Source organism: Pelobates fuscus, chromosome 3 (genome assembly GCF_036172605.1).
Source record: "Pelobates fuscus isolate aPelFus1 chromosome 3, aPelFus1.pri, whole genome shotgun sequence".
In the NCBI taxonomy this organism is placed as follows: Eukaryota; Metazoa; Chordata; class Amphibia; order Anura; family Pelobatidae; genus Pelobates; species Pelobates fuscus.
In genome coordinates this window covers 76200381-76225421 of record NC_086319.1, presented here as the reverse complement: position 1 = coordinate 76225421, position 25041 = coordinate 76200381, and the positions used below count along the sequence as shown (strand labels likewise).

General features: G+C 38.4%; 1 protein-coding gene across 2 annotated transcripts in view; it reads left to right on the top strand.

Annotated features, from left to right (window-relative positions):
* SCYL2 (SCY1 like pseudokinase 2) overlaps positions 1–25041 on the top strand; it is a 45052-nt gene that overhangs the window by 1810 nt on the left and 18201 nt on the right. The window contains exons 2-10 of one of the 2 annotated variants that reach the window (XM_063447235.1): positions 13025–13220; positions 14286–14443; positions 15494–15638; positions 16959–17108; positions 18665–18886; positions 20882–20998; positions 21670–21795; positions 23060–23236; positions 24585–24707. In XM_063447235.1, the coding sequence (XP_063303305.1) occupies positions 13044–13220; positions 14286–14443; positions 15494–15638; positions 16959–17108; positions 18665–18886; positions 20882–20998; positions 21670–21795; positions 23060–23236; positions 24585–24707 (1395 nt within the window). In that variant the 5' untranslated portion in view covers positions 13025–13043. Of the gene's footprint in view, positions 1–13024; positions 13221–14285; positions 14444–15493; positions 15639–16958; positions 17109–18664; positions 18887–20881; positions 20999–21669; positions 21796–23059; positions 23249–24584; positions 24708–25041 lie in introns of both variants that reach the window. The other variant, XM_063447234.1, reaches the window with a different exon arrangement.

The window sequence follows — 25041 nt, the reverse complement described above, 5'->3', positions numbered from 1 at the left end:
TATGAGAGATATCACTAATGTTTCTATTAACTCTCCCTACAGAATCCCCTAACAGTGACCAAGCAAAGAATCTAGTGAGGTAGTAAGTAGCAAATTGTTGCCACCTTAGAGGGAGAAAAAAAGTGATAAATCAACGAGGTCTATTACTAAGTAGCTAAATTGCTAGTCTGGAAGCAGAGCTTAGTGGATACAGTGTTGCTTGTACCTTTGCTGCTGTGATAAACATAGCCTCTTCTGAGTGGGGAATGAGCGCGAGGTGGAGAATAAAAATAAATATAGAGCAAAGATAAAGCTGAGAAAATTATCTGACGAATAAATCAAAATTTCTCGTTGCCCACAACCTCCCCCAATCTAACAAGCCGCACTTCAAATGAATCGACTAAGAAATAAGCTGATAGCTAGCTAAAGAGACAGGACCAGCTGGTAACCAAGCTCCTATCTAACTTTTCTGCCTGCTACCTGACACGTGTTTCGGCGCTACTAAACGCGCCTTCTTCTGAGGCTAAACAGGTATTACGAGCATCGGGGGTTCTTTTTATAGCCCTATTCACATGGTTAAAGCAGGGGCGTGTACAGCATGTTCGCGCCAAAAAGACCCGGTCACGGACATGCCACGCCCCCAATGACGTATCGTCATAGGATAGGTTGACTCCTATTCACGAATCTCGGCACTCTTTAACTATGTGAGTGCCAATGTCTTGCGGCTATTGAGCCAGTCGCAATGTAGTCACATAGATAGTCCAAGAGTGATGAAATGCACACAGTAATTAAAGTAAATGATAGATTCAACCGATGTTTTACATCAATAAGACACCTTGATCTAGGATAGGCTGGAATAGAGACCAACATGGACACAGTTAGGCATGGTAAAGATAAATGTGCTGACGTAAATTAATATGTATGGTCCTATTAAACTGGTATACTGTGTCATTACTGTAAATATATATCTACATGAACTTGGGGAGTAAATTAGATTACATTTTTATACTGAATAAACCCATATGTCAAGGAAGAAGCTGGTTTTAGCCCTATCAGGCTCTCCACCGAGACTCCAGCTTCTGAGTTGGTCTCATATCCAGATGTATTTTACAGGTGCATGTTGATGTGTACAATGTATACTTGCTTAGTCATAAAAGAGTGTATATGTTTAGGGTCAACTATTAAAAAAGTGTAAACCACCGATACTGCAATCAGATGAATAGGGCAATCAGATGAATAGGGCTATAAAAAGAACCCCCGATGCTCGTAATACCTGTTTAGCCTCAGTAGAAGGTGCGTTTAGCAGCGCCGAAACACTTGTCAGGTAGCAGGCAGTAAGGTTAGATAGGAGCTTGGTTATCAGCTGGTCCTATCTCTTTAGCTAGCTAGCTAGCTAGCTAGCTAGTCAGCTTATTTCTTAGTCGATTCATTTGAAGTGCGGCTTGTTAGATTGGGGGAGGTTGTGGGCGACGAGAAATTTTGATTTATTCGTCAGATAATTCTGATTTATTTGTCAGATAATTTTCTCAGCTTTATCTTTGCTCTATATTTATTTTTATTCTCCACCTCGCGCTCATTCCCCACTCAGAATAGGCTGTGTTTATCACAGCAGCAAAGGTACAAGCAACACTGTATCCAATAAGCTCTGCTTCCAGACTAGCAATTTAGCTACTTAGTAATAGACCTCGTTGATTTATCACTTTTTTTCTCCCTCTAAGGTGGCAACAATTTGCTACTTACTACCCCATTAGATTCTTTGCTTGGTCACTGTTAGGGGATTCTGTAGGGAGAGTTAATAGAAACATTAGTGATATCCCTCATATTTAGGATTTAAACACTATCCTGAGGTACTATTACCACTTAGAAACGGATCAAGCATGGTATTGGGATCTTCTTTTGATTTTGGTTTTATTGATACTCCTTAGGTGATATCCTAAGGTTATATATCCCACCCAGGTACTTCCATTTACCTATCTATATCTTCATTTATTTTTTTATTCTTTCTATTATAGATATGAGTATTTTATTGCAGTAATTATTAAAAGTTACGTTTTATTTTTGTGTGTGTGTGTGTGTGTGTGTGTGTGTGTATATATATATATATATATATATATATATATATATATATATATATATATATATATAGTAATCTATTAGGGGGGCGCCCTATTTTTTCTGACCCACCAGGTCTGCTTTTCTAGTTCCTATGAACTACAGCCTTTGCAAGGCCTCCGCTTTGTCTCCAGAAGAGACTTTTAATCTCCTCACAGGGGAATACCATTCAGAGGCTTCTCATTTAGACGCCTCTGAAGGGCGCACAAACTTGCAGCATTCTGATTTGAAATCTGTGGATGCTGGTCTCAGGTCTGATCAAGGGGAGCTAACGTAAGTAGGAAGAAACCTCTCTGGGTGTTTGACGGTCAGGAAATGTTTATTTATTACAGTGCCAATTTCTCATAGAAATCTGCAATTTTATAAACTTTCATTATTATGGGATGCTCCTCACCCATATAGCACTATAACAAGCTGAAGTGCTTTATGGGTGTGGAGTGGTTCTTTAAGGCTAGCTTCCTGTATTCTTGAGCAGGTTTGTAATCTCCATTTTCTTTATCTAATAGAACCTGGCCATACTGGACAGGTTCACCCAATCTATGATGGATTTATAGCATTACTTTGTTAAAGGGACACTGCCTAAATTAAAAAAAAAACACCATTTAGTAGATATACCACTGATGAAAACATGTATGCATTTAACTATGCATTGTTTTCATTAGGGGTATATCTAAAAGCAAGTTACAAATGCTGCAGATCTCCTGTCTGAAGTCTTTGCAAGCCACCCGTCATCTTCCCTAGCCCAGACTTTCTAAGGCTGTCCAATCGCAGACTTTCCAGTGCAGCTCAATGAGAAGTCTGTGCAAGTTAGGTGCTCTGAGTATTTTGCCGCCTCTTGACTTTAGCTCCACTGAGCTAAACAACCAAGAAGTAAACAAACCAGATGTTTGACAGACAGGGGGGTGGAACCAGATTAATTTTTAAAAGGACCAATTTCTGTTTGAATTTGCCCTTATAGTAAAATGAAAACAAAAACCAAACACTCTCATCACAGCTAAAGCACTTTATCTTGGCATGCAGAGTGTTACTTGAATTATTGTGCTTACTACACTCAGACATAACACATATGTATTTATGTAGCGCCAACAGATTCCGTAGCGCTTTACGATATTATAAGAGAGAGTGATTAACTATGAATACAAGGATTACAAGAAAACTTACAGGAACGATAGGTTGAAGAGGACCCTGCTCAAACGAATTTACAGTCTATAGGACATATTTATAATAATTATGTCAGGAACCGTAATTGACATACCTACCACTTACACGTCTGCATACATCAAATTCAAGCTGAAATAAGAACACTGATGGTAGGTTACCTCTGTATTGGACATGGTTTAGGGTTATTCATGTCTGGGATTGCTTCGGTTATTAATTTGTCTGGGACATGTATCTATGCAGTTAATATTAACTATTTATTAATGCAAACAAATGCTGAATGTCACTCTGACCCTCCGAATTGCCACTGAGGTTCTGGATATGTTGTTGAAAATAATCTCCGTGTTGGGCCTCCTGCAACGTCACAATGTATAATGCGTTTTCCTAAATGTGATGTACTTCACTTGGTGGTCCTACAGTGGATGCTAGTATTATCCATGCATATTGTACAAATTTCTCCATATATGTGAACAAAGATTCCCTAATGTTATCATCCCCTTACACACCTTTTGCTCCATCTGTGATTTCCTGTATCCCACTTCTATCACCTTAGGGCTTCCTGTCCCCAGCTGGGTACCATCCTGTGTGTGTGTGTGTGTGTGTGGTTTCTATGTCCAAGGAATAGAATATGTGTTTGCTGTATTTTCTCAGTGCAAAATATATATATATATATATATATATATATATATATATATATACACTAAGTATCACAACCACTGCAGTTGATTGGTTAAGAGGCTAGAAAGCAATGGGCTCAGGTCTTCATTAGAGTGTTTTCGGCTGGTTTGATAAAATTAAGCTATTATTTTTATTGCCAGTATGCTATATTGAATATAGTCTAAATAAAATGTCAATGCTGAAAAAAAACTGCTGCATAAATTTGTTTAAAAAAAAATAAATAAATCTATATTCTTGGAATTAATTCACACATTGAGAGTGTTTAGTATTGCATTGCTATTTATAAAAGTGTTATCCTGGAGAGTTATATTCTTGGAGCAGAGCTACATTCTGGAAGGCTATGTACTGGGTGTTCTAGAGAGTTATATGCTAGGAACAGCGTATTTTAGTAGGTTTCGCAAAGGACTCAGTCAAGCAAAAATTGATCATTCCTTTGGCCAACAAAAACAAAGTTTTGCACCAAATATTAAAACAACTTTGCCATAAAGTGTCTAAAACCTATGTTTCTTTTTTTTCTTTTGAAATGCACCGTTTTTTTAGTCTGCAGAAGTGGCGGTATTACTTTATAGAACTTCTGTTATTTAGTTCATCATGGTTGCATTTTCACTCGTGTGAGAATACAGAACCTTGCTCTGTGAAAGAGGCTTTGAGACCGCAAACATAGTGGGTTCTTGCACAGATATTCTCATACCTGTTTACAGAGACTCCGTATGGAACCTTAGAGGAATGCAAGGAGATACTTGTGAAACTTTGAGTCAATGATAGGTGTCTGAAATCAGTCCTTCGTGTTTTACACTTCTACATAAGTCAAAGCAGAATTAAATAGATTTTCTACGATTTTCCATGTATCATAAAGCCATTATTTTTTTTTTTTACATAAACCACCTGTCAATTTCTCAGCATTGGTCTGTGTTCTGACACTTAACCATTACAGAAAAACTAAAGGAATCTAAGAATTTAAATGGGTTCAAAAACCTAAATGTCTGTGATCTCCTTAGAAGTATAGGTTTTGTAATCACCAAAGAAACAATAAAAACTTCAGGCCTAGTAGGTGTTACCACCCTCTAGGTCTTCAGTCTTTAAGAGTGCAGCGATGTATAATATGTGAGGAATGGTTCAAAGACACTTACCCTCTATGTTTTTCCAGTATAATGTACATACAAAAGAAACAGAAAAAAATATACAAATAATTGTGCAATATATTAAATACTATGGTGAAAGGTGTTGTGAGTAGCAGATGTATCTAAACTCACATTTTCTAGAGCCTTTTCTAGTTTATTAGGCTCTAAACTTCCAAACGTCTGTGTCTTTTTGGGTAGATCACACGACCCCTCTCTCCAAGGAAAAGTATGGATGTTCCTCTCTACAACGTATGTAAAAGACACAGATATTTCAAACTAAGCGTAGCATCCTTGATAATAATTTCAGATTAATAAAATTGAAATTGAAGTGCTCACCTTGTTTAGAGACTTTTGATAACTGGCTCTAAGTATGTAAACCTAGTGTCAATTTGTGGGGTGACACTACCCCTTCCCTGGAATCACTTGTGCAGGATACAGTGGATTGAATAAAATGGGGAAATTTATTACAGAATATATAAAAATACTATAAAAATATATTTCTAGAAAATAAAAAACAAATATATAAAAAACAATATAGTTAAAATATTTGTGGTCCAAAATGATGAGTCCACTTGAAGCTTCAAGTGGACTCATCATTTTGGACCACAAATATTTTAACTATATTGCACTCTTAAAGACTGAAGACCTAGAGGGTGGTAACACCTACTAGGCCTGAAGTTTTTATTGTTTCTTTGGTGATTGTCGATGTATGGTGGGTTTTGAGGAGTACCCATAGAGTGTATACAGCAGCTTAAACTTACTTCTTCACAGATACGTTTACTACACAGCGCCATTTATTCCACAATTTCTGTAAATATATTCAGTAGGTTTTGTAATGTTCTTGGGGTTTGACACCAGAAGACAATGCCATCATCTAGTTTACCCCATTTTCAAATCCACTTATAAACATGATCCTATCTTTATCTCCAGTGATATTCAGGAATTTTTTTCCCCCCATCATTTATCTTTGGCATCTGTTAACACCATTATCATAATCATCATCATCATTAGTATTATTATTATTATTGTTCTGAGTTCAATAGTAGATAAATAACTTTTTTTTAAATGTGTGCTATGGATTTTGCTTATTTGGACTCTCTTATTATGCATCGTCGTTAATAGCCGAATTTTACTTTGTAAAGAAACCGGAATTTGTAGTACTTTGTTTGAAAGTGGAAATTATAGCTTTTAGTGTAGTCTCTTTATCTATATATCGGCACAATCTTCTGACTGATAATACTTGATTCACTGTATTTAATATTTTGTTTTGTCTCACTTTATTTTTTTATTTTGTCATAACTCGGTTTGCTTTTCCTCCTATTGTAAAAAATGCTTGTGGCTTTCCTTTTTATAGAGTAAGTGTACTCCCTGCTCTTAGTCAGTGTCATGTTCAGCTTTGTGATTTCAAATGAGTTGTTAGGAAGGTGTGACAGTGATATATAACTATATGTCTGAGTTTGCATTGCATTGTAGTTCATTTGGTTACAGTGTAAGTGCACACACCAATCTCAGGGATCCCTCAACCGACTAGTCTCCATTCGCAAGGTCCTGGTGTGAAACCCAAACAAGGGAAGCGTCTCCTTTCCGGGTACGAATGCTCCCCCTGGATGGCGTTCGTCTGTACAAACGGCGGCCACCCAGGGGATCACTCATTAATTACTTCCCTTGAGGTTTCCCACTTTGCTTCCAAGTGAGAACTGATTAATTGGTGTAAACGTTCTAATGGGGCACTGAAGAGGTCACCATTCGGGAGGCGAATTAATCATCTAAAGAAGGGCAATTCATGGACAGGCTGCGGTCCCGCCACAGAGAGATTGAGGGCCCTGCTCAATGAGCTTACATGTGAAAGGGACACTATAGTAACTTGAAGCAGTTTTGGTGTATAGATCATGCCCCTGCAGTCTCACTGCTCAATTTACTGCCATTTAGTCACACCTTCCTGCATGTGACTTCACAGCCTTCCTAAACACTTCCTGTAAAGAGTCATCTAATGTTTATACTTCCTTTATTGCAAATTCTATTTAATTTACAGTTTCTTACCGCCTACTTTTTTAATAGCTTGCTAGATTCGGCAGGATCCTTCTGTATATAATTAAAGTTCAATTTAAGGAGCAGGAGATAAAAACTTTTAAAGTAAGTTACATCTGAGTGAAAGTGAAACTATTTTTTTTTCATGCAGGCTGTGTCAGTCACAGCCAGGGGAAGTATGGCTAGGGCCGCATGGGCAGAACAAAAGTGATTTCACTCCTAAATGACAGAGAATTGAGTAGTGACACTTCAGAGGCATTAACTATAAAAACAGTTTTATTAAACTAAAGTTGTTTTGGTGACTATAGTGTTCCTTTAACCCTCACTTGTCGCTCAAATGGACAGGTCAAGAATGTCTGCAAGAGTGGTGGACAGGTTGTTACAGAAACCTGGAGTGGTCATAGTTCTTACAATATACAGTTAAAGCGATGCATACTGTTTTAAAGTTCCTGTATATATCCATCTTGTTGGGCTAAGGTAACATCTGCAGGACGTACTTGAAAACCAAAGTAATCTATATGTACCTTTACTGGTTAAATAACTTGTTGTTGTTATTAATATTATCTCCACAGCATTTGACAACCTAACATATATCATATTTTAATATATTAATATCTTATAAACCCCAACTGAACAAGGGTTTAATAGGATATTGTAGACGAATGCAGCTGTTGATGCACTAATGTGGGAGAGCTGCGACACATGAAGAGGTCATGTCACCTGGGGGGAGGTCTTTCAAAATTATGCCAAGCATAATCAACAATGAGCGAGCCACTTAAAAAAGAAATGCAACATAATGTTAAAGGAACACTATAGTCACCTAAATTACTTTAGCTAAATAAAGCAGTTTTAGTGTATAGATCATTCCCCTGCAATTCCACTGCTCAATTCACTGTCATTTAGGAGTTAAATCACTTTGTTTCTGTTTATGCAGCCCTAGCCACACCTCCCCTGGCTATGATTGACAGAGCCTGCATGAAAAAAAAACTGGTTTCACTTTCAAACAGATGTAATTTACCTTAAATAATTGTATCTCAATCTCTAAATTGATCTTTAATCACATACAGGAGGCTCTTGCAGGGTCTAGCTAGCTATTAAAGGAAAACTCCAGTGCCAGGAAAACGATCCATTTTCCTGGCACTGCAGGTTCCCTCTCCCTCCCACCCCCCCAATCTCCAATTACCTTAGGCAGCGACAATGTTCCTCATCTAGTAGACAGCCACTAGAGGTGGAGTTAACCCTGCAAGGTAATTATTGCAGTTTATAAAAAACTGCAATAATTACACTTGCAGGGTTAAGAGTAGTGGGAGTTGGCACCCAGACCACTCCAATGGGCAGAAGTGGCCTGGGTGCCTGGAGTGTCCCTTTAACATAGCAGGGGATAAGACAATCTTAATTAAACAGAACTTGCAATAAAGAAAGCCTAAATAAGGCTCTCTTTACAGGAAGTGTTTATGGAAGGCTGTGCAAGTCACATGCAGGTCGGTGTGACTAGGGTTTATAAACAAAGGGATTTAACTCCTAAATGGCAGAGGATTGAGCAGTGAGGCTGCAGGGGCATGTTCTATACACCAAAACTGCTTCATTAAGCTAAAGTTGTTCAGGTGACTATAGTGTCCCTTTAAAGGTGAACTTCTACCTCTCTGGAATTTACACTACTACATTTATGAGTGCAGTGAATTAAAGTATATACATACCGGTATATCCTACTAGACTCAATTTTAGGTTTAGCAAAAACCACTGACCGGTGAAGTGAATAACATTAATTATATCGTTACAATGGCACTTGGCAAGGGGTGGGATATATATATGGCTAGCAGAGGAGTATAGCTGACAGAAAGAAAACCAGAACTATAGTGTAATACTGTAAATGTACAATGCCAATATAAATTGAACTCACAAGATGTAGATAGATAAAATCGCCTTAGGGTTCCTCCCCTTTGATGTTTGGGGGGTATGTCCAGAGCTCCCTCTCAGCTGGTTGGTGGTATCGCCACAATACGAAGTCCGGACTCAAGAGATGGTATAAAATAACCTGTTTTATTGTATGAAAGCTAAAAAACAAATGCTGTCCTATGCGTTTTTGTACATATAAAATATCCTAACAAAAGGACAAAATGGCAGCATAACCCTTTCCTCCCCAGTCCTTCCTTGTATGTAGCTTTCATCCATTCTCATTGGTTGTCCAGCTGTTTCAGGGAATCCCATCATATATTTTCGCGGGTACATCCGGGTGAAGTATATGTTCCAACTGGTGGTCATTATGCGTTCCACCTTCGGTAGTGGATATTGCTGGTCATATGTTGATGTAAGCATAATTGAGTCCTTAGTAAATCGTAAGGAAGCCTGCAAGGCTCAAAAGCAATGTGTATAAATATACATCCAGCACATTTGAATTCAATACATAATATATCGAAAAAGATAATAAAATTTAAACAGAAACCAAAAGACAAGGCAACTGTATGGTAGCTCCCATGTATGAAAAAAAGTATATAATTAGATATAATTACCTTAGATGTTTGAGGGGGTGGTATGTCCAGATTTAATATTCAAATCTTTTACATAATTAAAGATGATATTTATCATCTTTAACATTTCTTCTATCTACATTTATATTGGTGCAGTTTTATTGTACATTTACAGTATTACACTATTGTACTGTTTTTCTTTCTGTAGACTGTCTATACTCCTCTACTATCCATATATACATTCTATTTTGTACTGGATACGGTCTGGAATATCCCGAGAGGAAGCTGTTATATCCAACTGGATAAGTTATTTTCTTTGACACTATTTGTAAAGGTTTGGGATTAGACACAGTCTGTCCTTTTTTGCCACATACTAAGGGGTGGGATATATAAGGAAGCAAGTGAACCGTCAGTTCTAGAATTTCATGTGTTCAGAGCATGCAAAATGGGCAAGCAAAAAGATCTGAGTAACTTTGATGAGGGCCAAATAGTGATGGCTAGATGACTGGGTCAGAGCACCTCCAAATGGCTTGTGTGTATGGTATGCAGTGGTTAGTGTCTACCAAACGTGGTGCAAGGAAGGACAACCTGTGAACCAGCATTAGAATCCAAGCCTTATTGATGCAAATGGGGAGTGAAGGCAAGTCCATCTGGGCTCAAATTGCTAAAAAACATAATGCTGGCCATAATTGAAAGGCATAAGAACACATATATGGGCTGGGTGGGTAGCCATAGACCGGTTAGCGTGCTCATGATGACACTATCCACCGCCGAAAGCACTTTCAATGAGGACATGGGCGTCAGAACTGGCCCATGGAGTAATGGAAGAAGGTTGCCTGGTCTGATGAATCACGTTTTCTTTTAGATTAGGTGGCTAGCTGGATGAATGTACATAATTTACCTGGGGACGAAATAGCAGCAGGATGAACAACACGTTCGAAAAATTCCAGGTTGCTGTGGCGACCAGGATTTTAGGACTGGCACCCTAGATTTGAGATCCTGTTCCCTCTGAGGCAGACGGCCAGCTATGCATTGGGAGCTGTGATCTCTGTGCTCTGCTCCATCGTGCGTCGCTTAGTGATGCTGGAGCCGGAATATGTTGTCACTCCGGCCCCAGCATCACTTAGTAGCGAGGGAGCAGAGCAGGGACATCACAGCTCCCTCGCCGCCTGCTTACAGAATTCGTAGCCAGCCTCACACCTCCACTGTTCATCAGCCTGCTGCTGGCCTTCACTGCCCACCAGTCGACCGCTCACTGGACCCCAGGGAAAACAGACCCACTTCAGCACTCCCAAAGGTCGGGGTACTGGGTGGAATAGAATTGCATTAAAACATATAATAATGTGTGTGTGTCTGTCTCCGTGTATGTATGCGTCTGTCAGTGTGTATGTGTTTAGGTGAACAGCCCCCCTTCGATTACATGGGAATGGTGTTATACTCACCTTTTTTTTTTTTTTCCACGCCGTGTCGGTCTCGCTGCTGCTGGCCCCATCTCTATGGCTGAGATAATCACGAGTGATGATCTCTGCCAATCCAATGCTTTCCCATAGGAAAGCACTGCGAAACTATTGCGCATGTGCTGCAAAACTCTGTGCCAATCAGCATCTGCATGGAGGCACTAAATGTAGGTAGATAGGAAGCACTTTAATGGCTATCTTAGTGACTGCCACTAGAGGTATCACTAGGCAGCAATGTAAACATTGCATTTTCTTAGGGAAATCAGTGTTTACATTGAAAAGCCTGCAGAGACAGGCTATGGACACCAGAACCACTACATTAAACTGTAGTCTTCCTTGTGACTATAGTGTCTCTTTAAGAATTGTATTTTTGTCGTTGAAAACAAAGCTTTGTAAAGTGTGTGTTTTTTTGTTTTTGTTTTTTTAAATGTGTTTATTTATTGATTAATCTGGCTCCTAACATTTTTTTTAGCTGGCTCCTAGATTCAAAGCAAATTTGTCCAGCCCTGTACTATGGGAAGAAGGCAGGCGGGCGGAGTCAGTGTTCTGCTCTGGTCAATATTCTGTTGGGAACCTTGGGTCCTGGCATTCATATGGGACAGTACTTTGTCATATGCCACCTAGCTAGAGATTGTTGCAGATCACCCACACCTTGTTATGGCAGGGGCCTGTTTCTGCAGTATAACGCACCCTGCCACACTGCAGAAATTGTTCAGGAATGGCTTAAGAAACATGACAAAGAGTTCAAGGTGTTGCCTTGGCCTCCTAATTCCCCAGATCTCAATCTAATTGAGCATCTGTGGGATGTGCTGGAATAACAAATCTGATCCATGGAAGCCCCACCTCTCAATTTACGGGACTTTAAGTGTCTGCTGTTAATGTCTTGTTGCCAGATACCACAGGACATTTTCAGATGTCTTGTGGAGTCCATGCCTCAATGCATGAGAGCTGTTTTGTCAGCACAAAGGGGAACCTACAGTGCTGTATTTAGCGCAAGGCTGAAAAGGCATTTTGCCTTGGGCAGCCCTTTCAGGGGGTCGGCAAAAAAAGCTGCCCCCCAAATGCCCTGGCAAATGCATTGCCAGTCTCTTGCCCTGGGGGACCAGAAAACTGGCCAACTAGCCACCTCAGGGCCCCCCCGAGGCTGGCATGTACTCATGTAGGAGGCTGGCGGCGAGGGAGCTCTCTCTTGAGCTCTTCCTGCTCAACTCATTCTCGCGCACTGCAGTAATGCCGGAGCCGGAATATGACGTCACTCCGGCATTACTGAGAGGTGCAGGAGGATCAGTGCTGCCTCGCCGCCCGCCTCCACTGCTCACCGTGTGACCGCCCGCCCACTGAGCTGCAGCCAGCCCCACTGAAACACAGGGAAAAATCCACTAAAATGTAAGCAAAAATAAAAAAGTGTGTGTCTGTTAGTGTGTGTCTGTTAGTCTGTGTGTGTGTCATTGAGTGTGAATGTGTGTTTCCAGATCTGTCAGTGTGTGTATGCGTGTCACTGAGTGTATATATGTCTGACACTGAGTGTATATATGTCTGTCAGTGAGTGTGTATGTGTCCCAGTGTGAGTATGCATGCGAGTCTTGTCAGTGAGTGTGTGTGTTTGTAACTTTTTATGTCTGTGAATGTGTATGTTTCAGTGAAAGTGTGTGTTGTTTAAACAGTTTGTGTGACAATGACTATGTATCTGTAAGTGAGTGTATGTCTGTGCATGCATCAGTGAGGGTGTATGTCTGTCAGTAAGAGAAATTTGGAGGGGGGGGGGGTTGAGTTTTGTCATGCTTAGGGCAGCACAAAACCATAATACACCTCTGGGGACCTATATGATATTAGGTAGGTGGTTTTAATGTTGTGGCTAATCAGTGTATACATTAAACATTCCTATAAATTTTAACCTATCATTTTACATAGAACAAGTCCCTAATGTCTATTGCAAGTAGGCTTGAAAACTAAATCCTGGTGTAGCAATTGTCCACGTTTTCTTATTATATACTTTTTTCACTTTGTCTTTTATTCAAACCAGATCACACAAAGAAGCAAACATGGAGTCCATGCTGAATAAGCTGAAAAGCACGGTCACCAAGGTAACAGCAGATGTTACAAGTGCTGTGATGGGAAATCCTGTTACTCGGGAATTCGATGTGGGGAAACATATAGCCAGTGGAGGCAATGGGCTTGCATGGAAAATATTCAATGGCTTTAAAAAGTCAACTAAACAGGTATGCTATCTTTTTCCCCTAATTGTGATTTTAATAAGTTTTCTACATGCAGTGAATTTGTTTCTTGTTCCCCAGAGAAATGCTGGTGCAAGGTACGATACTTACACCAGATTTGTAGTCTATAAATATATACATATAGTTTCAATTGGCAATTCAAGTACAGTATAGTGGTGATTGCTATACTGATAGAATAGTCCATAGTGTGATTGCACATTATAGATTACTCCAATATTCCTTTTTCTGGAAGAAAGTTTGAGGAAACAAAAAGCCTCTTCAAATGGTTACTCCAACCACCATGACCACTTCATTGATTTGAAGTAGTCATGGTGGTAGGAATATATATGTGCATTGTTTCAGCTTGAAATACTGTATATACTGAGCTATTTTTAAATGGGCTAGTTACGCCACAAACACACGGCTTGTTTTTTTTATTTGGGAGTGGGGAACCAACAGGGCATAATACAAGGAAAAACACAGCATGAAGAATAGGGTTTGAGAAACCCTTTTATATCTTAGACGTTTTATAAATAAATATCCCCCACCCTAGTATTGGCAACAAGACAGTTTTCCTTACATTATCAGACTTAAGGTTTGATGAATATTTGTGGAGCAAAGGCATCTAAGGCTCTTGTTCTTTTCCTGGACCTATCACATAAACTGCTTACCAGCAGAGATTTGTGGGATATGCAGTTAAGTATCTAGCTGCAGATCCGTTCATCACATATTTTAAATGGAACCAATTCCTCAACTGATGGCACTTGATGAAGTTTTGTGAAAGGATTACTATTATACTATTAGCAAGTGCTGTTTTGTGTTTGCCAGAATTGTATTTGCCACAGGAGATTAGAGGCAGTGCCCGGGCCCATGCATTTCCCAGAGCCCAAAAGTAGTTCTCCTGGGTAGGATTGGGTGTGCTTGGAGTATTGCGAGTCTGCTGAAAATTATGGTTGTTATTTTTAAAAGCAACAAAGTTCTAAATGTGGGTAAAATACCATAGAAACCGATGGAACCTTCCGACTTTTAGAATATTTTTTTTATGTATTTGCTTTTTGTTTCCCTTCCCAGGAAGTGGCTGTATTTGTCTTTGACAAAAAGATAATTGACAAATATCAGAAATATGAAAAGGATCAGATTATTGATTCTCTCAAGCGTGGAGTTCAGCAGTTAACACGGCTCCGACATCCTAGGTTACTTACAGTACAGCATCCACTGGAAGAGTCCAGGTATGTCAGTGTATTGTGTTCTTGTGACTCCATCGCACAGTTAGGTGATGTTTTGTTGGTTTTTATTTGGGGCAGAAATAACAATTTATGGACTATAGGTACCCTTCTTTCCACCTCCTTTGGCATTAATAAAATGAAGTTAATATTAACTCACCTCCTTTCCAGCACTGAGACTTCTCTGCTGAACCTGTCCTCTCAACCTTTGAAGATGACAGCATGCCTGCTAATGTCTTCTGCGATCTAAACTCAATCCATTGCTTATCATATCCATTGCTTCTCCAATCACACACTGCCATCAGCAGCATTTGATTCCAGGACAATGTTTCTCTCAATTCTGGAAGAATAAGCGCCTGTAGTGGCAGTCAGGAAGACAGCCATCAGAGGTGGATTTAACGCTGCAATGTAAACATTATAGAACTGCGATCTTTTACATTGCAGGGTTAAAATGACAGGACCATTGCATCCAGACCACTTCATTGACATGTTACACGGTCTGGGTGACTTTAGTTGTCCTTTTATTACAAAAACAACATTTTTGTGAGAGGTCAACTGCTGATGACAGTTCCATGTCAGACAGCTGAAGTATAGTTAGCATTGATGCCCTTTGCTCTGGCCTGCACCTTGATAAGCTGTCAGTGTGAAGTGTCATACATCTTCAGATACATTTTGCTCTGCACAAGCTGCCCAGTGATTTAATTATTTGATCCATTGCATTTCAGGTGACCAGTTTTACAATGTATTGATACAGCCTCTTATTGTTATTGTACTATCTGAACTGAAAATACAGCTGACTTTATACTCTATTAGTATTTTTCCAATTCAGCTATTTCTCCCTAAAATATGAAATTCACTGATTATTTGCAAGTTTTTAATAACCTTGTTCGCTTTCCAGATGTTTTTTTTTTTTAATTTAAGATGTGTCAAATGTCTGCTTAACATGCAACGTAATTAAGTTGTTGTCTAAATACCATCTAATAACCCTCAAGCTATCCTTCTAACTAGATACCTTTGTTTTTATTGGCTAATGTATTACTTGCTTGTTCCGTACAGGGATTGTCTTGCATTTTGCACAGAACCAATATTTGCAAGTTTAGCCAATGTCCTTGGGAGCTGGGACAACCTCCCGTCTCCAATTCCTCCTGACATCAGGGATCATAAGCTGTATGACGTAGAGACAAAATATGGTTTGCTGCAGGTAAGAGACTCATTTACTCTTCATAACCAGTAAAATCTCATGTGATTATACCGTATAAGGGCTTTAACTGACTGAGATAAGGGCATATCCAATGTATACTTCTCGGGCGATCGTACACATTATTTATAGAGATTGATTTTTTATTTCGGCTTGGGAGGCATAATGTTTTTTTGTTGTTGATCGAAAACTCCCAGGATGTTTACCCAGCTTTTGACATCACCATCTAAGGTCAGCTTGCTTCTCATCCCTGCTCTACGCTGCTACAGCCCCTTTTAAATAATGTGTGTGTGTGTGTGTGTGTGTGTGTGTGTGTAATATTAGAAGAACTGAATTAATTTTTTTTACATTTTGTTTTTCTTATTAATAGTTTATAATCCTCTTACACATTCTACTGTCAGTGAAAGATTGCATGCAAAGTAAATTTACTTTGACTATTATTATTGGTCCAGTCATAACTAATGCATTTTAAGCTGTGGCCACCTGTCTTATCCCTGGTTATTATCTGTCCCAGAGGAGTAGTACAAACTGCGTGCAGATCCATTCGTTATTCATCCAGCCTGCTGTGGCTGAGCGCTTTGCTGTGTAATGTTAATCTTATGTAAACAACATTTTGATTAATGTATGAGCAGGCCTCCAATATAATTAAATGCAATATGTCTTCTGCCTCCCCAGCCATTGTAAAGCTGTGTAGTTATGTATGCTGCTCATTGTAACATGGTCTTGAGAGCATTTTCAGGACATACCAGCTTTAGCTTAAGTTGGTTACTCAAACTAGACACCCAGCTGTTGAGTAAAATGTTAATGAAACATTTTGGCCACATTTTGTAAACTACATTTTTCAAGATGTGGCTACATTTCCTATATATACAGTGACTTTCCCACGTACACAATCTCTGACTAGAGTGGTGATGGCCAACGTGGGCAGCCCAGAGCTTTGTGAAGTACATTTCCCATGATGCTCAGCTAGCCCTTTGACTGGCTGAGCATCTTGGGAAAAATCTTGGACTTCTCTACTGGGAGGCTGAGTGCGTGGAAATGTATCTGTATGTCTAGCCCTAAGTATATATGTGTGTGTGTGTGTGTGTTTGGCTTTTTTGATATTCATTCCTGCTCCCACCACAACGAACATTTGGCAGATACAGTTTTTCCCAGCATGAATAACTCCATCCATGAGCAGTTTTTTTATTAGTAGTGAATCATTTCTGAATGTTCTATTTGCCATTTGCGTGGAGTTTGTGGTAAAATTCTATTTTCATGGCAGGTTTAGTGTGTTTAAACATAATGTTATTATACAATGTAACGCTCTGTATCTCCCTGCAGGTTTCTGAAGGACTGTCGTTTTTGCACAGCAGTGTTAAGATGATTCATGCAAATCTTACACCGGAAAATATCATTTTAAATAAAAGTGGAGCATGGAAAATAATGGGCTTTGATTTTTGCAATCCATCACTAAATCCAAGCGAACAAGAGGTAATTTAGATTGGGTTCTTCGTGGTTTGTGTTTATATCTAACATTCCTTTTCTTATCATGTTCGTATTTACAGCACTCTTACATTGAAAATATGTGCTTCTTTTTGATGTTATTGTATATTGCAGCTCCCCTTTGATTAAAAAAAATAGAGAACTATAATAAAAAACACAAACCTCACATGTAATCCAAATTTACTTATACTCACTGGAACCCGATCTGCCCATGTTGAGGTCATCAGTCCTGATAAAGAAGCAGTGAGGATCTATGGTGCGTTTTTGGCAGTCTCTGAGATCTATCAATCCAATGCTTCTTATAGAGGATATGTGTTAATCCAGATAGAGAAGACCTTTGTAAATCAAGAGTCTTAAAGAGGCTCCGTCACCATTTGGGGTCTTTGAATAATTTGCAAAGACCCTTCAGAGTGACATCGTCACTGGATGTCTGGTGGACATGGTGGGCAGAGGAAGGTAGGTTATACTTACCTAGACTTGTCCCTTGCTGGTGCCGCCATCATCTTCCTCCTCTTCTGCTCCTGGCGTTTCAGTTGCCAGAAGCCCACGTCCATTCTGTACTCGAGCATGGAGAGTATAACACTGATGTCTAATGAGGATCCCATGAAACCACAGGAGCCTCCATAGGTATTATCTAGCGACAGCTGGAGGAAGTGATGAAACTTGATAGCGGTAAGTATATCTTTTGACTGGGTTGGTATTCCAGTGAAATACCGACACGGTCAATATGAGATTTCATCTTAAGGAAATACTCATTTTTGATATGGGGGTGACAGAGCCACTAAAATGTTTTTTTTTTTTTTTGCTACTATATTTGCCACTAATTTGCACTATATATTCTTAACTTAGCTGCACAAATAAAATCGTAGCCAGCATTCAGTGAAATTTTTTTTTTTATAATCCTCATTCAGCTTGTGGCCAGACATGACCTTATTGAGGTTCATGGGCACTAGCTGTTAAGCTGTTGCTCTGAACCCCGTCTTTCTCTGTAATTAATGGTTGACTTGCGTTGCAATATTTGAAGTGACTTTCATCTTCTGTGGTCTTTGCATATTTTGCATAGACCCCTATGGTGACATCACCGCTTGGGGTGCAGCTATAGTGCGGTACATCTACCTAATGCTGTCTCTCACATGTGCCACCATAATCTTTCATCCGCCAGGTGCCCACGTCAGAGCTGTACTCACACATGTACGAGAGTATGGCACTTCTCTCATAGATTCATTTTTGATGGGTTATCTGTGAACGTGTGATACATGTATTTTTTTGTTCACTAAACCATGAATTGCAGAAAAATTCTCCAACTTACCACTTTTCCTGCTGTGCTTTGTTCACTCTAAATTCCCTTATCAATTCTCCTCCCTTCCTCTTTGAGGTTAAACACTTTTGTGTGTACTAGCAAAGAGTGCATTTATTTTTTATTTATTTATTTATTTAATGGGAATTCTTACTTTTTTTTTAAGGTGCAGTACTTTACGAATTAGTTAGACCTTTATTATGCTAAAACAATGTTTTTTATTTTTTTTATTTTTTTCTTCTTACAGCCCAAGTTTGTATGTAAAGAATGGGATCCTAACCTACCACCGTTGTGTCTGCCGAATCCAGAATACTTGGCCCCTGAATACATATTGTCCGTGAGCTGTGACCCAGCCAGTGATATGTACTCACTTGGTGTTATTATCCACGCAGTTTTTAACAAGGGGAAAACTATCTTTGAAGTAAACAAGCACGATATTTATAAAAGCTTCAGTAGACAACTAGACCAGGTAGATTATATTGATAACTAATTTTCCGTCTTCATGCATTGTGACTCTTCCTGCTGCTTAAATAGGAATTGTTATGTTCTTTGTATGGAAGTAAACATCCTGTTTAGAATTTGTATGGTTAATAACAAATTAAATGTTACAACTCCACCTAGTGTTCTCCATAAATATATACAGTATGCTTTTATAACACAAATGGGAACATTTTAAAAGGAATGTTCTAAAAGTGGAGAGATCACATTAGAAACAAATGGAATCAACAGACACTTTCCTTTTGGTTGTCATGGTATTTACTCCAGTGTTAGAACCTAAACCATCTTTTCTGTTTACTTTTATGGAAATTGAATGGGGGGGGAGGGGGAACTGTTTTAGGTTAACAAGGCTTCTCATTTCATACATTGCATGATGTAGTCTAAGTGAAAAGTGTGTTCATTTTATTTTAACAAAAGGAAAGATTCTATAATTGCCATGTTGAAAACTGTAGTTCATATACAGTCCTTTGTGATTTGAAAAAAATATTTGTGTTCAGTTAAGCATTAATGGTTGTTGGTCAGCTTTTATTTAGGTCTCATTATTGATAGGTGTAAGGTGTTTTTGAGATTTATCCAGATCATGTGAAAATGTAAAACATATCTTATATTTTAAGTTCTTTTCAGGGCAAATCCTAAAATATAGTACACATACCCTGGATTATGAATTTTAATTTAAAACCTCTTCCATCTTGCAACCCTTGGGATTCTTAATTTTCTACATATTCTACTTTGTCAAATACGTTTTATGGAATATCTACTAAGATATTATATTCTCATGTCCAAATGAATGCTTTCTAACATTAACCAATGTATGTATATGTAAAAGATTCAATATGTATACAGCACAAGTTATTTTGAGTTACATTATTGGTCCGCAACCTGGGGCAGTCACTTTTCCAACTGCTCGTAGGCAATAATGTAGGTTATGTGTAAAGTGCTCCATGCATAAAATTAGGCGCTTAATAAAATATAAATGTCCGAAATGCCAATCTAAAAGCCGCTACAACACTGATGTGGGAATCTCTCCTATCCACCAAATCTTAAATATTGTGCAAAGAAGGGAGTTGAAAGGTGACATCCACCATCAATACCTTAAGTGGAGCGCTGTATGAATACAGGGGTATAGATAATCCAGTATACATACATACATATATGGAAGTGATAAAAGTCTAATGATGAAGTATGTATAGTACTTGAAATAATATGTAGAATTGTATAAAAAAAAAACTCACAAGTTAAGAGCCAAGTATAGGACTGGCTCAAATCACGACCACTTTGGTGTATTTGGGTGACACCCTTCCCTCTTCTTAATAATGTAGGTGAGGTGGAAACAGTTTTACCCCATTGATGGGATACATAAATGTTACCTAGTCCTTTGTTTGGCCTCTAGTATTGTACAGCAAACTTTCTCTTTATCTATGTGTGTCCTTCTTTCTCTTCCACCCATTTTGTGTGTGTGTGTGTGTTTCCCCTTCTGTCACTCCTCTCTCTGTGTGTCTCTCTCCACTGCCTCTTTCATTCACAGTTTATTAAATGTCCCAGATTAAGTAAAATTATTTCATCGTTCTCGTTTTGTTTTCTCTTTTATTGCACCGTGCTAAGCTGTAAGGAATTATTGTGTTTCCCTCTTATTGTTTTATGCAAACATCTTTCCTATGTCCCACTATTTTCAAAATCTAAACATTTTTTGTACATCACACACTAATAATTTCTCTTCATTTGTAAATAATAAGCATGATACTTTCATATTTGTATTCGCGGTCTTCAGAATTTCTCTGTAATGCTTTTCTTAGAGATGGTGGTAGCCATGCTGAATCCCTGTTTTCATGCGTTAATGAAACCTCTGCATGAGATATAATTCTGTTTCAAATTACGCACTTACCTTACCAGTGGGTTAACTTTGTTTAGTTTATTTGCTGCTTACGTAATTAATTCCCCCTGCCGTCTTATTGTTATTTTTATGCAGTTAAGTCGATTAAACCCTAATGTCTTGGCAAACATTCCCGAAGAAGTACAAGAACATTTAAAACTTCTCTTGAACGTGACACCTGCTGTTAGACCTGATGCCGATCAGATGACAAAGGTATATCTGAGCAATGCATTGAAATCTTATTTGTGACCAGATAATACGTCTAACACATAATGTCCACTGGCCGACAACACGACGCAGTTGTATTTTATTCCAAGTGTAAAGAGAGATCCTAGCCAGAATATTTAATCGAAATAGAGCGATTTCAATTCTTCAGAGCGATCACTAAATATGGTTCATGGTTACAACAAATATTTATAGGATGTATAAATTTGATCCACTTCTTTTCTGTACCTCTTGGGCTACTGAGGAAGCATTAGCAGGAATGGGTGATTTGATGAGTGTCACTGCCCATTTGCTGGTTTGAATTGATATCGCTAAAGTGTTAGCTCTTACTAAGCCAAACCTCCGGTTGGGGGCCAGGCTGTGGTTGCAGGGATCATCATTCAGTGTTAAACCGCTCAAAAATGGTTTAACATTGAATGAAGAGATGGTGCTAGGGAACTCCATTTAGTATAGCCAATTCCATTAGATGAAATTCTTATAGTTCCTAATGCGTTTTTTAAATATGCAATAAAGCTTGAGTAAATCTATATAGTAATGAATCACATATTTTTCATACTAAAGACCCACAATTCTATATTGACAATTCTAACTGTATGTATTTTAGTAATCTCTTTAAAACTGCCATTACGTCACTAGACTTTTTGGTTTTCATCTTGCAGATTCCTTTTTTTGATGATGTCGGGGCTGTGACGCTGCAGTATTTTGATTCCCTTTTTCAACGAGACAATCTCCAGAAATCTCAGTTTTTTAAAGGGCTACCAAAAGTTCTACCAAAACTCCCAAAGGTTTGTAAGCACTAATGGTTGAGCACAGTCAAAGCAACTACAATGTATATCCCTGAGTGGGCCATGACAGTTGTTAAAATAAAATTCACATTAAGTAATTTTGATTTGTAAAAATGCAAATGTCTTCAGACATTGCATTCCGTGCCTAAATATACCAAAATAGAATACACTTAGCCAAACTATAAGTAAATAAAATTAAATGGACTATGTTAGGCTGGAAGTGATATGATATAGATCAGAGGTTTCCAAAAGCTAAATCTCCCGATGTTTTAAAACAATTGCATGATGCTTTGCCATTCAATATCTGGAGATCTGTTTTGTATATCATTTTGTATCACAGGCAGGCCAAACTTTTCCCATGATGCTTTTTGTAAAGTCAAATTGAACTTGCCTTGCCAGCAGTGTTTCCCAAAGTGCCGTCCACCGAGAAAACACGATAGCTAAAATCTCATAAATTTTGGTAAATTATGGATTTGGTGCTGGCAGGTTATAGAAAAAGTAAAACATGGTCACACACATTCTAAAATCATCAAAGCATTATGGGAGACTTAATTCAACTGTTTTGAAATACCCTGTCAGACACATTAAATGGCCTCTTTAAAAAATGTAAATTAAAAAAAATAAATCCAGATCCGAGTTAAGACACTGAATAGTTTTTCTACTTACCCTGACAGTGAAAAGATAGCCCAGTGGCATACAGAACATTCTACTCCCCCTGAACAAGAATATGTCCCAAACTAAAGGGCCACTCTAAGCATCATAACTCCTACAGCATATTGTAGTGCTTATCATACAAGGTTTTTTTTGGGGGGTGCCTTCTTGTGTAGTTTTTGTCATACCACTTTTGAGCAGTTTGGCAAAAAAGATTCCTCTGCTGCTACTCAAATAGCATTGAAAGGCACCCAGTCTTTGACAGCAATGATCTACTCAGAACCCTGGGCTAACCCATTATCTATTTTTGCTCTCCACGGTCTGATATCTTTGTATAAATATAAATTTGAACTTTGATATTATCTGTGCAGAAAAGGGAACAGAAGGACGGGCTTTGGGTGCCAGGAAAGCCTTATTTTCTTTTCTTTTTTGCAAACTGTGTGAAAACGGTTTGACAGTTAAACAGGGGACAGAACCCAAGTAGTTATTGTGCTTAGAAGGCCCATTTGAGTACTAGTCCTGTTTTTAAAATTGTATTTTATATATTATCTGCCTTTCAGCCATATGTTGGCAGCAGGATGTCTAAATTGATCTATGTTGCTTGTGTTTTTAGCGTGTTGTTGTGCAGCGGATTTTACCATCATTGACGTCTGAATTTGTAAACCCTGATATGGTGCCATTTGTTCTTCCCAATGTTCTCCTGATTGCGGAGGAGTGCACGAAAGAGGAGTATGTGAAGCTTATTCTACCTGATCTGGGACCTGTATTCCGGCAGCAAGAACCTGTGCAGGTTTGTTTGCTTGTGATTCCAGACTGCTTCTCCCACTCCAGCAGTTAAAGCAGTAGGCACTAAAATACAATTTTTCAATGCCCATCCAATCTGTTATACATGATCAGCTCTGCTAGTACTTTCCTGTTAGAGAACAGAAAATGTTAGTGAAGACAGGGTTTATGTCAAGATTAAAACATTAAGACAGAGTTAATATTTACCCCCTTGGTCAATATTAAAACAATATTGCCAATTGTTCAGAATGTAATATATATATCACTTCAGACCTGAGGAAGAGAGGGAACTCTCGAAAGCTTGCCTTTGAAATATTATGTTAGTCCAATAAAAAAGGTAACATTGCATACTGCAATACTCTGGTATTTTTGATATATATACTCCCCCTACCAAGAAGATGCTGACATTTTTCAGTATTTGTTTAGTCTGCCACATGCCATATTTTTTTAACCGTTTGTATATGCTGGCAAAAAACAATTTAATAAACGTTCTTTCAGCTTACCCATAGCTAAGCAGCAACAACAGAGAGCCCTTTCTAGACTGGGAAGATACTCCACTAATCAGGAGCCTCTCATTTGAGGATATGTGATCTGATCCTATTCCAAAAGCCCCTGTTTCATATGGGTATTTTAAATAGGCAGTTCAACTAATAAATCTGATATGCATTTTGCAGGCATACCCTGGCTGCTATCATATTGATTAGAGAGTTCACTGAGGTCATTGAATGTCACAAGCACAACCACGTCTATAGCTGTCTGCATAGGGAACATCGGAAACTGCACCAGATTTGAGACCTTGTTGCTAAATCTTTGCAATAATGGCTACAGATACCAACCACTCTCATATTAGTGACTTGTGTGGCAAGTAGTGACAGGTAGTAGAAGTTAGCCAGTAAAACATAGGGACAGGGGTTGAACAAGAACCATTGGAAATATAGAGATTTAGCTGTCGTTAATCTCTTCACACCAGGCGGTAAGCTTATTCCATCTTTCACATCACCAGGAAAAGGAGCAGGTTTATAGCTGCTTTTCTTTGCAGCTCTATGCAAGGAGACCGAGACAGGGGACCTCCTTGTATCCTATGCAATGAGCATAACTTGTTATGATACTTTGAGTGGCTAGTTAATAGCCAGGACACTTGTTTTCTTGCTTATTGTTTCTGAATTATAAAATCTTTATTTGAAACACTAGTTGTTATTAATGTCCTTACTCTTTTAATTCCATGCATTCAGGCTAGCAACATGGTAAGTGAGTGTGATTGTACTTTCCTACAGTGTTGATGTTTTTACATTTGTTTTTAAATCATTTGAAATGTTGTGCATAATGCTTAATTACGTGACATCCTTCACTTTCAGATTCTTTTAATATTTCTACAAAAAATGGATCTTCTTCTCACCAAGACCCCACCAGATGAAATCAAGAATTCCGTATTACCTATGGTTTACAGGGCTCTGGAGGCCCCATCAATTCAGATCCAGGTATGACATTCTCTATTTATATCGTTTGCGCTAATGACATAGTATCACACTTATATTAATTAAGAATTTTTTATATGCATTAATATATTAAACTTCATTTTTTTTAATGTTTCCAAATATATTTGGTAATGTTTATGGAGCAGTAGTAAAAGCTACTATTGTAATCGTGACAAACATTTATAATTTCTTTGAAAGTTAACCTATCCAGGTGTTAATATTCTTAATACATTGTTTTGTCCTCTGTATATTTCTTTCACAGTTTAGGTGAAATAATCTGCTTGCTACATAATGGCACAGGTTAATAATTGTTACAGAAGACATGAATCCCTCTCAC